Here is a 16,493-nt window from a genome sequence, read left to right on the forward strand (position 1 = left end):
GTTTTCAAAAGTAGTTGGACTAATAAACGTTTCCACAAGTATATGAATGTTGCGGGCGTTCTTTATACATTCTGAATAAGAGCTCTTTCATGGTTTTGTGTATTTCAATACACTGAATAAGAGAAGATGTTGATAATTGCCCTTTTGTTCTATTAAAGGCATCTTTTTGAAGAACAGAAGTTCTTAATTTGAATATAGCCCAATTTATTAATTTTTTATCGTATGGATTATACTTTTTGTGTTTTGTTTAAAAAAATTTTTTTTCTCTATCCCAATGCCAAGAATATATTTTCTTATATTATGTTCTAGAATTTTTTTTTGCATTTCACATTTATATTTACAGTCTGCTTAGAACTGATTTTTGTCTGTGGCACGGTAGGAGTAGCTATAGATTTAAAAATAGTGCTATTTTAGGTATTTTTTTATAGTTTGCTTATTTTAATCAATAATAAGTCAGTGATATTTTAAGCGTTCAGATACATATACTTTACTTTTATTTATTTATTTTTTTGTGACTGGTCAGTATAGAGATCAAACCCTGGACCTTGGTGTTGTCAGCACCACACTCTACCCAGCTGAGCTAACCAGCCAGCCTTCAAGTACACATACCTTATTCTTTTAAAATGTTACATAGAATTTGATTATTTCTCTATTAGGACACACTGAAGTTGTTTCCATCTGTTGCTATAATAAATAATGAAAAATTTCAAGCAAGCCTCTTTGTGTATTTGGAGAAAATATCTATTGGTTGATATTAGAAGTAAAATTTCTAGGTCATAAGATACACATCCATTAAAAAATTTTACCAAGTCAAATTGCCATCCAATGTGGCATTATCTTCCCTGCCAGTGTTTTATGAGGTTATCCACTTTTCCCCATCATTGCTGAGATGGTATTATTAAACTTAATTGTCTACATTTTGTGTTGATTTAGGGGTGGGGGGGCGCTGGCCAGTATGGGGGTCTGAACCCGTGACCTTGGTGTTATAAGACTGTGCTCTAACCAACTGGCCAGCCTAAGCACATTTGATGAACTGACAGGTGAAAATGGTTTACATTGTTTGAATTTGCATATTTCTCATTATTAATGAGGTTGAGCATTATTATATATGTTTATGGGCGGTTTATTTTCTGTGAGTTGCTTTTGTCTGTTTTTCTATTGGCTATTTTATTCTTGTTAATTTTTTTTTTTTTCTTTTTGGCAGCTGGCCTGGTACAGGGATCTGAACCTTTGATCTTGGTGTTATAAAACCGTGCTCTAACCAACTGAGCTAACTAGCCAGCCCTATTCTTACTAATTTTTAGCAGTTATTTATATGGTTTGTACACTAATCCTTTATTGATTATATGTGTTGCAAATATTTTCGTCAGGTTAACTTAATTTTTTTTGGAAATTGTACATTGTTAATTTTGATGGGCAAATTTATCTCTTAGGTCTTTTGCTTTTGTGTCTTAGGTAATATTTGTGTATCTTCTAGTTACAGTTTTTAATTCATTTGGTCCAAATTTGACATATAATTATATCAGGCTTATTAATTGGATTATTCAAAGCCACTCTTCTGGAAAATGAATACGTGTGATCCATGGATCAAAATTCAGCCATTTTGCATGGATAACATTTTGCTTGTATGACCTATTTTGCTTGGATAACAGAGAATTTGAATCGCTATTTAAAAATCAGGAGAATTCACATGAAAATCTGGATTTCTGTTTTTTCTTTAGAAAACAAAAGTTTCAACAAGATCAGCCCGCATTCTGACATGGCAACAACAAGCTGGGTCTAGGTAGTTTAAAATTGCCCATTTCAGACTCGGCATGTCCTTGTTTGCAGACTGGTACCATCCTTAGTACTCCCTATGCTGAGGCCAAATGTTACCTCCATCTATTATTTCAGTTACACTGGATTATTGTTGCTTAGTTTTAATAGTAGAGAAATATTTCTCTATTCCCATGTCTCCATCAAAAGAGGGATAACAAGAACTTCCAGTGTGAACATGGTATTGGCAGGCTTACTTTGTTTTCCCATGTATTTCTTTACTGTTATATTCCTATCTTCCTCATTGATACCGGTATCTACGCAGTCATCCAAATCTGAGAAATACTGGAGTGACCCTCAAAATCTCCCTTGTGTCCCACATTAATCAGATACAAAGCCCTCTCCATTTCACTTAAAGGTTTTTCGAGTGCTTTGTATTTTCCCCACCTCCATTGTCTTTGTTCAAGTTTTCATTATCTCTGCTGGACTGTTAACTCAAACTCCATATTGATTTTCTTGCCTCCACATATTCTCCACATTGTCATCAGTCTTATGGCTTTAAAATTTAAATTTGAATGTATCTCACCTTTGCTTCGAAGTCTTAAATGATTCCTGTGGTCTAGGATAAAGTCCAAATTCCTTAGCAGTGGTCTATATTTGACCTTTGCCTATCACTTCACCTTGTGTTCTGCTCTTTTCCCCTGTGCATCCCACATTCCTACCCCATTGCTCTGCTTGCAATCCTTGTAACATGTCATATTATCTCTGATTTTTGCATGTGCTCATGCTTTCTATTTTGAATGCCCTCCCCTGCGTTATCCACCTGGCAAGTTTTTACTCATGCTATATGTCTCTGTTCATGTGTCACCACAAGGTCAACTATTTCCTAATTTCCTTTTCCCTTTCCTCTCCCCAAACCCTAAAAAGTTAGCCTACTTTAGGCTCTTTGTATACCTTGTACTTGTCTCTGTTATATTGATTATAATGTTGTATTGAAATCATTTACTTCTATGTTTTCACATGTAGATAGAGCTCTAAGAGATTAGTTACCAGGTCTTTTTTTTTTATTATTAATAATTTTATTTTTTATATCCCATTGCTTAATACAGTGCTTAGCACACAGTGAGAATTTACTCTGAGGGTATGTGTGTATTTAAAATATACAGGTGTGTGTGTGTACGAAGTGAGTGATTACACCAGACCTGTGTATTATGAAATTTTATCTAGAAATATAAGATACATATTAGAAGTGTAAGATAGATTGGTCAGATTTTCAATTTTAGTGAATTGGAGGCTCAAAAGAGATGTACTGAAAGCTACTGATGAAATCCAGGAAAGATGTAAGAGATTTGGACTTTAAAAGACAGGACAAATGCAGGAAATGTTTTGGAGATAAAATTAATAAGAATTGGTGACTGGATTTAGGAAGAAAGGACTGTCAGCCTACTTAACTTGCACGGGTAGGCTGACAGTATTAAAACAGGAGGAAGCAACAGAAGAGTAGGAACCAATTCTTTTTTTCTTGTTTTTAATAACAGCTTTATTGATATATATCCACACATCATACCATTTACCTACTTAAAATGTGCAATTCAGTTATTTTTAAAATTTTAACAGAATTGTACAACCATCACCACAATCAATTTTATTTTTTCAGTCAAGTGCAGTAGTAAGAAGGAGGAAAAGAGCAGAACAAGGAGTTCAATCTGTAACTGATTGGGAACAATCACTTGTGATAACACTACTTTTGGACCAACCACCACAATCAGTTTTAGAACATTCTTATCACTCCCAAGAGTAACCCTTTCCCCATAAGCAGTCACTCCCCATTGCTCCCCAACCCTGTTCCCCATCCATTACCAGTCACTTCCCATATCTCCCAAACACCTCTACCCCACCAGCCCTAGGCAACCACCAGTCTACTTACTGTCTCTGAATTTCCCTGTTCTGGACATTTCGTATAAATGGGATCTTACAACCTGTGGCCTTTTGTGTCTGGCTTCTTTCACTTAGCATGTCTTCTAGGTTTATCCATGTTTTAGCATGTGTTAGTACTTTATTCCTCTTTATGGCTGAATAATATTACATTGTATGTATATACAACATTTTATTTAACCATTCATTGGTTGTTGGACATTTGGATTGTTTCCACTTTTTGGCTATCATGAATAATGCTGCCACGAACATCATGTACAGATTATTGTGTGGTCATATGTTTTCATTTCTGTTGGGTATAGGAGTGGAATTGCTGGGTCCTATGGTAACTCTGTGTTTAATTGAGGAACTGCCAGACTGTTTTCCAAAATGGCTGCACCATTTTACATTCCCATCAGCAGTATATGAAGGTTCCAATTTCTCTACATCTTCACCAACACTTACTGTCTGCCTTTTTGATTATAGCCATCTTAGTAGGGGTGAAGTGGGGTCTCATTGTGGTTTATATTTGCCTTTCCATAATGACAAAGATAAATATATTTTTCATGTGCTTATTGGCCATTCGTATATATCTTTGTTGGAGAAATGACTAATCAGATACTTTGCCAATTTTTAATTGGGTTGTCTTTTTATTAGTGAGTTGTAAGAATTCTTTATGTATTCTAGATATAAGTTCCTTATCAGATATATAATTTGCAAATAATATTTCCCATTCTGGGGGTGTCTTTTCACTTTCTGATGGCCTCCTTTGAAGCAGAAAGGTTTTCATTTTGACAAAGTCCAACTTTATTTGTTTTTTCCATTGATAACTTGTACTTTTAGTATCATATATAAGAAACCATTGCCTAATCCAAGGACATGAAAATTTACATCTCTGTTTTCTTCTAAGACACTTTGTTTTTAATTTGTGAGAATAGGTAGTTTTTTTTTTTTTTTTTTTTTTTTTTTTTTTTAAAGATGACCGGTAAGGGGATCTCAACCCTTGGCTTGGTGCTGTCAGGACCACGCTCAGCCAGTGAGCAAACCGGCCATCCCTATATAGGATCCGAACCCACGGCCTTGGTGTTATCAGCACCGCACTCTACCGAGTGAGCCACGGGCTGGCCCGGTAGATATTTTTTAAATATGCATTTAGTTTGAAATGTTGGCAGAAATTGAGGTAGAGATATCCAGCAAGCATTTGGAATTTTGGTAACAGATTTAGAGAGAAGATGGGGTTGAAGTTAGAGATTTGGTTGCCTCTTACATAAAGGTGATAGTTGAAGCTATTAAAGAAGTAGATGAGATTACCAAGGGAGAAACTTGTAGGAGGGGTTCAAGGGGCCAGTGACAGATATTTGAAGAAAGACACATTTGGCAGTGGAAGGAAGACAAATGGTCAATGAAAAAGACTGAGTGGTCATTGAGATAGGGAAACCACAACAGAACAGTGCTAAAAAGTCAAAGCAGAAGATAATTTTAAGGAGATTTGCACCTGGGTGTCAAACATTCTCTAATGAGGAAAACAAGACTGAGCTAAAGTTACCAGGTTTCTTTTATAGGACATTACTGGTGACTTTCAGAAAAGCAGTTTCAAGATAATCACTGGAGGACAAAACCAGATTACATTAAATTAAAGATTGAATGAGAAGTAATGAAGACAGAAACCAGATTGTGAGGCGATATCAAGTGTAGAATATTTTTAAAATCTGTAATTCTATAATGCAGATAGTTTAAGTACAAATCTTTGTGCTTGGAAATATAAAAAAAATGGATGTGGACTGAAAAACAGGTACATAGGTAGCCAAGTTAAAGGAAAAAGAGGGATTTTCCTAATTACCAAATCTGTCACTTCTTAATGATGAAGATTTGGGCGGTTGTTATCTGACCTTTTATTGTTAAACTTAAAATGTCTTTCCAGGTTTAACACATTGTCCATGGTAATTTCTCCCTGATAATGACCACCTTGTAAAATGAAGATAAAAAAGTCATTTCAGGGAGCAAGAAAGAGTCTCATGGTCAAAACTGGTGCTTTGAGGGGGTAAGGGAACGGTAACAAGTACCATATGAAGAAAAAGAGTCAGGTAGATTTTTATTTAGAAATTCATGATTTATGCTAGTTAATATGCTCACCAATTAACTACAAACCGCAGAAGCTTTATTTTTAACTGGAGCAAAGACAAGTAAGCAGGCAAAGAGGCAATGCAAGTTGTTTCCACTGTACATGCAGGGTTTTTTTTGTTTTTTTAAATTTGGTAACTGGCTGGTATGGGGACCCAAACTTCACCTTCATAGATGCAGATTGTTTGGTGCTCCACAGGACACCAATAATGTGCAAATAAAGATGGAAGAATTTTGCAGCAAGGAAATTTTTCTTCATCAGTGTTACACATATAATTAAAGAAAAGAGGAAATTATGCCAATCAATAGCTGTGTGTTTTCCAGTTTTGAATGATGAAGCCATAACTAAGAGACTTTTTAAAAACCATTTATTAAGCTGAATTAGCTCACTTTCTGAAGACTTCTTGGAAACTTTTAAATTGAGGTAATTTCTTAGCATGTGTTATGAGGAAGTAGGGCCAAAACTAAAGCTCTGTGAACTTTTGACTGATGAAAATTTCTTTCTTTATGAAAAACCCTGTTGTTTACCTACTATATGTTTAAAGATACATGAAATTTGTCAGACTAGAAGCATAGAATGCTATGGAGAGAAATAGTATATCCTCAACTAATAAAGTCTTTAAAATATAGTGGCTAGAAGTAACAAAACGGCACTCAGGAAAACATTTCTTTATTACTTATTTTTGCTGATCTATATGGGGATTGAACCCCAGATCTTGGTGTTACTACCAGCACCACATTCTAACCAACAGAGCTAACTGGCCAGCTCTTGGGAAAACATTTAAAGCTGACTTCATGGTACTTCTGTTTTTTGGGTAAAACACAAATATTAACTCATAGTCTTTAGTAAGATAAGATGTACATGCTATTTGTGAAATTGATTACCAGAATATTTTTCAAGTTCTTCATTGTAAGGGTATGTACTTGGAACCTGGAAATACATGGACTTTTTCAAAGTACAAATTATATCAGGCAAATTCAAAGTTAATTGCTTAAATTAAGCTATTGTCAAATATACCTTTGGTGTTAATAGAACACACAATCATTTTTAAAAAAAAGATGTAGGAATAAATCTATTGCTGTTAAGGTCATAATCAGTTTCTTTGGGTAATATATCAAAACATTTAAAAACTGATCAGTGTTATGATATGTTAAAGGCCAAAGTAGCTACTGTCTGCTTATGCTCTTTTTGAATCCTCTTTCTTTAATCTTCCATAAGACAATTGACCTACATTTACGAGAAGTGCCATGGTGAACCTGATGGACCTGGGATAGCAGCATTAACTAGTGAGGAGAGAACTCAGTGGGCTAAGGTTATGATTTATACTTTTTTTTTTAATGAACCTTTTCTCTAACAGACTCTTTTGAGATTTTCTAGATATATTGTATTTAAGTTACAACATTTAATCATTATCTCCTTGCCTTTCAGGCACGAGAATATCTGATAGGTCTTGATCCAGAGAACTTGACTTCGTTAGAAAAAATTCAGAGCAGTTTGCTGGTATACTCCATAGAGGATAGCAGTCCACATGTAACACCAGAAGATTATACTCAGGTACTTAACTGCCTTGCTCTGTTTTTTTCTTCTCACAGATTTTTCTGGAGGACTGTTATGTATATTGAATGTGAGAAGATTTGTTTTTCTTTTTTTATGTTCAGGCTCTTAAAATTTTTTCTTAGCTGTGAAGTATACATGTACCAAATTGAAGCTTAAAGGTTAATAAATAGTGCTTTTTAAATCCTTGCCACATTGTTTAGGTCAATTTAGATATGTTTTGTACTTTGTTTAAAGAAGTACAACTATTGTTTGAATATCGCATGTCAGTGTTTCCCAACCTTTTTGTTGACTGCATACACAAATTTTCATGGGACACTGGGGTAAATGAATTTCTCTTGCTGAAGGTGACATGGGAAACTACTTGTAACTCACACCATTGTGTCTTGACACCTTAGTTGGGAAGGTCTGTCCTAAGAATTATATTACCCTTCTAAGTAATTTGATATATCATTGGTTTTTTTGAACATACTACAGTGAGTATAAGGGTAAATGTAGCTTTACTTTGTGTTTTTTTCCCCTGGAGTAATATTTTCATTTCCTGGGAAATAATAAAAGGGAGTAATCATGTTAGTAGAAGTCTCATGGTCTTTTGGAAAAAACACTTAAATTATTTCATAATGCATTCGTCAGTATTAAAATGATAGGAAAGACTAATTCAGGATTGAAAAACCTTATAGCTGGAAAATGTTTCTTTAGCTATATTTTTTTTTTTTTGGATGAGAATCACCAAACTTCTCCCTAAGGAAGAATATGTTTTATTGCAGTGTTATTCAAACTTTTTTGAGTACTGTCTGTAGTTATAAATACATTTAGATTGTCTCCCACATGCATGTGCATGCACACCACATATATACAAAAGAAGTTTCACAAAACAGTAACCACTTTTACTGTCTGTGATGTACTCTGATATTTCTATTGTATTTTATTCTGTTTCTTTTTTTAGGGAGTGTTGGTTGTGATGTACTAAATTGATTTCATGACTCACTACAAAAACCTACAGTTTGAAAAATATGAATTCTTGGAATGTTTCCCTTCTAACTAGACTTTAATGACTAAAATTATCAAGATCTCCTATACTATTCAAGTTACAAAAGCCTTGTTCTTTCAATTGTATGTTCTCTAAACTTCCATGAATATTGTACCAGCATTCTCTTTTCTGGTAGGATTTTCTTAACTTGAAGTTTTGAGAAATAGCTGAAGTCAGGGCCAGAATTATTATCTCTTGAATATAACTATATTATCATTTTGTCAAATTTAGTTGACCTGAAGAGGAAAAGTGAGATGATATGTGTTTTAAATGTAAATACTTACAAACCAATGTCAAAACCCTTTTAATTTGGAAAAATTACATTTAGGTAACTGCAATGCTCCTTATTGGAGATCCAACAGTACGGTGGGGTGACAAATCCTATAACCTGATTTCCTTCTCAAATGGAGTATTTGGCTGTAATTGTGATGTAAGTAACTACTAAAGTTTTTTTTTCCCCTTTTAATCTTTTATGTTAATTTAATGGCAATAAGCCACAAATCGTTATGCTATGCTGTAATGTAGTATAAGTAAGCAGTTCCTTAGTTTTATGACATTATAGTAAAAAGTTTAGTTATGGATCCTCAGTGAAAGTAGAGTATAGGACAAGTTATTTTCTTAGTAAGGCCAACAGTTTGGTGTGTATCTGCAAAATGGAATTTGCGTGTAATTTTTATGTAGTATAAGCTCTTAAAACCCACTATTATTTGCTGGGAATTACAACCTATTTTAAAATATATTATATGGCATTATGTGTATGTTTTATGCACAGGGAAATGTATATGGATAGATCTCAAGATTTGCCTAGTAACTAGGTAAATATTTTCCTAAAATGACATGTGATCTTTGGAACACTATTTATTTAGCCTATAGATATTAAAATGTCTGGCAATTACCAGCATAAGACAACTTTTCTTGTTTCTCTTCTGTTCTCCCATGGTTTTCTTTACTAGCTCTATCTTTTAACTTTCTTTTTTCTTCTTCTTTTTTTAATCTTATAACTTTCTGATAGGCATTCAGGAGGTCTGTGAGTTAAGAAGATTAGAAAAACAAGGGTTCAGTAGTTATATTAATCAGGATTTATTCACTTTTAGGTGACAGAAACCTAAGTCAAACTGGCATTAAGATATTTGTTGGCATAGGGTCACAGCTCAATTTGAGTAAGGCTGACTTCCAGTGTCCAAATGCTTTCATTAGAAATCTCTCTCTGAGGGCCAGCCTGTGGCTCACTCAGGAGAGTGTGGTGCTGATAACACCAAGGCCATGGGTTCAGATCCCATATAGGTATGGCTGGTTTGCTCACTGGGTGAGCATGGTGCTGACAACACCAAGTCAAGGGTTAAGATCCCCTTACCAGTCATCTTTTTTTTAAAAAAAAAAGGAAGAAAGAAATCTCTCTCTCCATTTCTTGGTACTACTGTCCTCTGTTTGGCTTCATTTTTAGGTAGACTGCCCAGTGTGATTGTTGTGCCTACAGTCTCACGTATTCATAACTCTCTTCATAGCTTAGTGACCTCCGTGAAAATAGCCGGCTTCTTTTTTCCAGTGGTTCCAGCAAAAGTCCTGGGAATAATGCTCATTGGTTGTGCTTGGCTGGTGTGAATCATGTGCCTATCCTGGGGAATCAGGTGCTCTGATTAGCCTGGCCTGGTCACATGCCCAACCTTGGAACCTAGTGAGTAGAATCAGTCACATTCAAATCACTACAGAGGGTTTGCCTAAAGAACAGTAAAGTAGCTGTTTGTGTAATTGCCTAAAGAACAGTGAAGTAGCTGTTATTTCGGAAGGTGGATTGGTTGATGAGCAGATACTAGATGTCTCTTACAGTAGCTCATCAGAACTACAATGAAAGGTTACCATGAGTTGTTTTAGAGATTTGTTTTCTTTACTATTCCTTTGAATCCACTGCTGACAAAATATTTCTTGTTAATTACTTCAGTTTTTTCTCTTCAGCTCCTTGATTCTTCTGGATTATCCTCAGTCTGGTTTATGTCCTCACTATTCTCTTCAAAGTATGCTTTGTAAGGTAGTTAGCTGCCTCCTGGCTTCTTCCCTCAATTTCTCTTTGACCTTTCTGTGGCGGTTGGTTATCCGCTTCTTCATACGTAATCTGACGCTGCCTCCTTTCCCTTACCAGTCTTTTCCTATCTACTGATTCTAAAACTGACCTTAATATTAGTCACACTCTTTCCCCCTGCCCTCACATCTGCTCTCTTCCCTAATTCAAATAGTTGCATTGACCATTTTTATATAGGTATAAAACTTGTAGTTATACTTAGTGGTTTTTACCTATTCTCATTTTGAGTTGTGTTTTATCGTATGTTGAGTTGTTCAAATTGGATGTTATATTGTTACGTTAAGAGTACATTGATCTCATTGTCAAGAAGGACTCATCATCTTGAGTCCCCCCACACTGCCAAAATACCACCTTTTACTACTTTAAGTTTTACTAATAGCACCAGCATCTTGCTGTTCACTCAAATTTGACAAAAATAAATTTAATGAGTTTTTCTATCACCAAATAAAGAATATTGGACCCATAATGAGCATATATCTCAAGCATAACTGAGGTGCTTTCCTGTAATAAGTGTATGGACATGTTTTATGTATATGTATTAACATCCATATATTTATAAAATTGATCTGATTATCTCCACTTGATAATCTGCTTTTTAAATTCCTTCTAACCTAAAATGATTATAGAAAATGCAATTTAACCTATGTAAAACATCATTAGTGCAATATATATACTCTAAAATAAAGCCTACTTTAATCTAAAGCTATGTTGACCCTCTCTTCCATAGGTGCTTGAATATGTACTTTTGTGATTATACTAATTAATCCCATTTACCTCTTGGGTTTTAAATTCCTGAGGTCAACTATTTTGTCTTCTCTATGTTGTAGGCTTTGTGAAGAACACAGAAAGCATGTAATAAACATTAGTTGATAATTGCAATTACTAATTATAGCTATGGTCCAGGTTCTGTAGTAAGCATTGTATAAGCATTATTAAAATATATTTCAAAGCAGCTGTATGAGGATAGGTATGATTGTCTTTACTAGCAGATGAGGAGTTTACTTTGAAAACTAAATAACAGTTGTGTAGCTAGGAAGTGGTAGAGTTTGGGCTTAGAACCAAAGCCTACATTCTTAAATACTATGTTACATATATTGCCTCCATATCAGTGAAAAAAATGAAGGATAAAAATTATGTGAACAAATAAAGCATTAGGAAAGCATTGAAATTATTTAGATTTCCTAACCTTTTTTTTTTTGAAATTTATTATTATTATTATTATTATTATTTTTTGTCTTTTGTCTTTTTCCGTGTCCGGCAACGGATCGCAACCCTCAGTGTTGCCCCCGTACCGGACCGGGGACCGGCAACGGGATCGCAACCCTCGGCGTTGCCCCCGCCTCTCGCTCAGCCAGTGAGCGGGAACCGGTCCGCATGTGGGATCCGAACCCTCGGGCGGGAGCGCCACCGCGCTTCCCAAGCGGCGCACTTATCCAGTGCGCCACCGGGCCGGCCCGAAATTTATTATTAAATAATAAATCAGGGGATGGATAGATAGGATTATAAACCAAAGAGACTTACACCCTTCAGTTTCTCTGTTTCTTACTGGTTTTGGTAAAGTAGTTAGAAATTGATACTATATGAAATAGTATATGCGATAATATCTTAAATGAATGTGATAATATCTTAAATGATGTGTCTTAATTTATGTAATATCTTAAATATGTCTTAAATGAAATAGTGTATGTGATAAAATCTGAAAATTCTTTGTAAAACTGTAAAGAACTACACACTTGTGAGATGGGGTTAGAAAGTGGGTTTGATAATGACCTGAGAGTCTTGTTATATGTGCTGTTGCTGGCAGATGGACTGCTCATGCATTTTGTACTGACCTCCCTCAAGATCTTGTCCTGATGTTGTGGATGCCACCTAGTTGGTAACAATAAACTGTGCTTATAGGCTCCACTGGGCCATGATACAGGGCAGCAGAGCTGTAGTATTAGGGGGACATTTAAGATACCTCTTTACTTCTTCTGAAACTGGGCCCATATCTCAAGCTTTCCCTTCTTCCCCTCCAAGGCTAGCAGTGTCACATTCAGTTCATGAATGATAACGGTGTTTAACATAAACTGGTAGCAGTAGCACAGATTAGGACCAATCTGAGGTAATTGTCGTCAAAGGAACATGGAGAAAATAAGGGCAAAAATGTTCGTCCTCCAAAGTAAATGATGGGACAATTCACTAACTGCAATTCCTTTCTCAAAATATGGCCGTCAAGTTGTAACACTCTTGTAACTCACCCCATCTTTTCCACATTTCTTTTTTAATTTTTATTGAATCAAATTGATTATACATATTTTTGGGGTTCAACGTTGAGATATGTTGATCAAGTCAATATTCTACCATATATATTGTTATGAATCGTAATTATTCTTCGTGCCCCTTGTCCTATCTCTCTCCATCTCCCCTCTCTAATTACCCTAGATTTCTTCTCTCCTTCTGAAAGAATAATGGTTACTCTGTTGATTTATTATGTAGATGATCTGTCCAGTGCTAAGAGGTGTGATCAGGTCCCCCAATATTTGTAGAGCAGATGCTTCTTCTGTGACTCTGGAATGAGCTTTGTGGAGAGAGACATCCTCTTTTTTATCTCTGCTGGTGACTCTCCTTGTATCAATGCACTCCAGTGGCTGGTGGATCGTCTGCGTGGTGGTTGTGGCGTCTAGCAGCTTTTGTGTCAGCCATGGTTATTGGGGAGGCTGTGGTGGGCCACCCACATGGAGGTGATGTTTTTGGCATGCTCCTTGGTGCTGGCGGTATGCCTGATTGTAGAGGGGGTCCAGTCCCTGGCTCCAGCCTTGGGTCCCCGGGCGGGCCCCAAGGCTCTGGTGCAGTGTATCTGACCCAGAACTAATTTTTTGTCCTTTGCTTACTTCTAAAGTGGGGGAACTTCCTGTGGGGACCAGTACTTGAGCTGTGTGGTTCAGCTAAATTGCTGCTTTGCTGCTGCTTCTCTAGGGAAGGCTTTTTGTGCAGCACAGGTTATAATGGTTGACTTTATAGGTACTTCCTGCTCTCCAGAGACTCGGTACACCTGGGTTGTGTAGTAACTCTGATCTGGGCCTGAGTCTTTTCATCAAACCGCACCCCATGCAATTCTGTATTCCTGACTAGTCTCCTCTGAGTGGTCCTATGCTGATTGCGATGTAGATCAGCTGCCCTTGCTGTGCACCAGTGGTCCCCTGGTGGACCCATCTCCCCCGCCACCCGTGCTGTACACAATGACTCACCAGCCTCTGAGTGGCTCCTTTTTTTCAGTTGTTGTGGCTCCTTGCTCCTATGTGGGTCCAAGGAAACCCTATTAGTGGTCTTGCTGGCCTGGGGGCCACCAAGGCCCTCTTCTCCCCTGCTGCCTCCAAGCAACTCTTTTCCACGTTTCTTAAACAGTGAGAATTCTGCCCCATTTAAGCAGTCTTGTAGAGATGTATACATAAAATGGTTATGCTTTCTAATACTCACCTAGTGGCCTGTGTCTTTACATAAAGAAGTTCATACTCATCCAAAATGCCTTCAGATAGTGCTTTTCCATACTGTTCATGATTCCAGAACATCTTAGCATTGCATATATCCAACTGCTTTGTCTTCTAGTAAAAATAACAATGAATTTCTCTAAATTGTTCATGTTTACTTTACACACGCCCAATGACCCTAAGAGCCCCAATTAGATGCTTCTAACTTTAAACGTTTGTTCTTTCTTCAAAAAATAAAATATAGCAATTATTATACTATAGGACACCTATATCTTTGTCATTAGGAGGGTGAGGTATTTGAGGATTCCATACTTTATTATCTGTTAGGAATGGAGGAAAGGTGAAATAAAATATTGGGTCAAGTTTTAAGTTGACATATTCACAATCTTGTGTATTTGTGGTGAGGGGGAGTTTGGCAGCTGGTTGATATGGGTATCCAAACTCTGGACCTTGGTGTTACAACACGGTGCTCTAACCAACTGAGTTAACCAGCCAGCCTAAAATCTTGTGTATTTTCATTTTAGCATGCTCCTTTTGATGCAATGGTTATGGTGAACATCAGCTATTATGTTGATGAGAAAATTTTAGAGAATGAAGGAAGATGGAAGGTAAGTTAGAACAAATACTTCATCCTTTCTCCCCTAATATTTTTTATAGATGAAATATTTTGAAGTCTTTCCTATTTTCAGGGTTCAGAAAAAGTGCGGGATATACCACTTCCAGAGGAGCTTGTTTTCACTGTGGATGAGAAAGTATTAAGTGACATCAACCAAGCTAAAGCCCAGTATCTCAAGCAGGTAGATTTTTCACTTTTCTCTTAGATAGTACTACTTTCTCTTTTAACTACCATGTATGAAAATTTGGCTATCATCCAAGCATGTCAGTATAAAACATTTAAAAATCACTGTTTTGATACCTTTAATTCTTTATGTCTGATGATTACTTGAATGCAAATGATAATTTGGTTCTCGTTGGGGTGTTTTCCTTAGGTGGTTTTTCACTGTTCCCATTTCTTTTTGTTAGGCATCTGATTTGCAGATTGTGTCATATGCCTTTACATCTTTTGGCAAAAAGCTTACCAAGAAGATGATGCTTCACCCTGATACATTTATTCAGCTTGCACTTCAGCTGGCCTATTACAGACTTCATGGACGGTGAGGACCATTAATTTTCCGTTTTCAGAATCTTGAAGTCCAAGGGTATCTTTTCCATAACCATTCCTTCCTAATTCCCTAGTGTTTTTTTCCTCACCTTTTTCTCAGTTGGCACTGTGTGCTGCTTTGTTTTTTTGTTTGTTTGTTTGTTTTTGTGACCGGTAAGAGGATTGCAACCCTTGGCTTGGTGTCGCCCGCACCGCGCTCAGCCAGTGAGCGCACCAGCCATCCCTATATAGGATCCGAACCCGCAGCGTCGGTGCTCCCAGCGCCGTACTCTCCCGAGTGAGCCACGGGGTCGGCCCTACTTTTTATTAACCTCAATAGTATTTTAGAGCTTCAATCTGTGATAGTTTCACAGTTTTTCCTTGATAATTTTGAAGTGTCTGTTCTCTTCTGAGAGAGGTTTTGTCACTCTTTTGGCATTCAAAGTTTTCCTTTGACCTCATTTTCTGATGGGTTCATGGAAAGTTATAATTTTGTAGATTAAACAGCCTTTACTCATTTTTAGGATAGGGGAGACAGTATATTGTGACTTTCTGCATCCTAATTAAAAGCAAGATCTACATCTCCTTCATCTTGCTTTTTAATCTAATCTGAGAATATCTGTCTTTAAATGTGATCTACATAATTTACATTCAATATAATTATCAATGAAGTTGGGTTTAAGTCTACCATCTTGCTGTTTTTCTCCTTATCCCATCTATTCTTTGTTCTTTTCTTTCTTATCTACTTTTGAATTCTTAGAATGGTTTTTTTTATTGTTCCTTTTTATCTCCACTGTCAGCTATATATATATTTTTTTTTCTAATAGTTACACTAGGGTTTACAAAATACATCTTTAACTTATCACAGTCTAACCTTCAAATAATATTTTCCACTTAAGTATAATGTAAGAACCTTAAAACAGAATGCTTCTATTTCCCATCTCTCATTCTTCATTGTACTATTGTTGTTATACATTCTTCTTGATCCTTGTGGTATTGTGTTGCTGTCAATTCATTTGAAGGAGCAGTCACTTCCAGTCTTTACCAACTGGTTTCAGCATGTAATGACCATCGCCTGCTTGGTCCCTGGGTGGAAAGGACTGCCTCAAGGATTGTGGTTGTGCAGGGCTGGAGACAGGTCATGGGGCTGCTTCTGTGTCCTTAGTTCAGAGGTCAGTGGACCTACTACTGGGGTGTAGGCAAGCATGGCTCCTGCCCCATCCCTGGGCAGATGTGACCGCCTCTAGGATCATGGTTGAGCAGGGTTGGAGCTGGGTTATGGGGCTGCTTCTATATCCACAGTCAGGTGTGCAGGTGGTAGGTCTGATACCAAAGGGAGCAGGTGGTTGTGGCACTTTTCAGGTCCCCTATACAGGGACTTCCTCCAGGTCCCTGGACAAGCAGGGCTGGAGTTGAGTCTCAAAGTGGAT

The 16,493-nt window shown here is 36.7% G+C and overlaps 1 protein-coding gene across 2 annotated transcripts in view; it reads left to right on the top strand.

Annotated features, from left to right (window-relative positions):
* The window catches only part of CROT (carnitine O-octanoyltransferase), a 39,764-nt gene that overhangs the window by 13,165 nt on the left and 10,106 nt on the right, over nucleotides 1-16,493 (top strand). For both annotated transcript variants that reach the window (XM_008589377.1, XM_008589386.1), the window contains 6 exons: nucleotides 7,010-7,103; nucleotides 7,220-7,345; nucleotides 8,704-8,805; nucleotides 14,447-14,530; nucleotides 14,612-14,719; nucleotides 14,946-15,076. In XM_008589377.1, coding sequence (XP_008587599.1) covers nucleotides 7,010-7,103; nucleotides 7,220-7,345; nucleotides 8,704-8,805; nucleotides 14,447-14,530; nucleotides 14,612-14,719; nucleotides 14,946-15,076 — 645 coding nt within the window. The remainder of the gene's footprint in view (nucleotides 1-7,009; nucleotides 7,104-7,219; nucleotides 7,346-8,703; nucleotides 8,806-14,446; nucleotides 14,531-14,611; nucleotides 14,720-14,945; nucleotides 15,077-16,493) is intronic.

The sequence above is a fragment of the Galeopterus variegatus genome, unplaced genomic scaffold (assembly GCF_000696425.1).
Source record: "Galeopterus variegatus unplaced genomic scaffold, G_variegatus-3.0.2 Scaffold136, whole genome shotgun sequence".
NCBI lineage: Eukaryota > Metazoa > Chordata > Mammalia > Dermoptera > Cynocephalidae > Galeopterus > Galeopterus variegatus.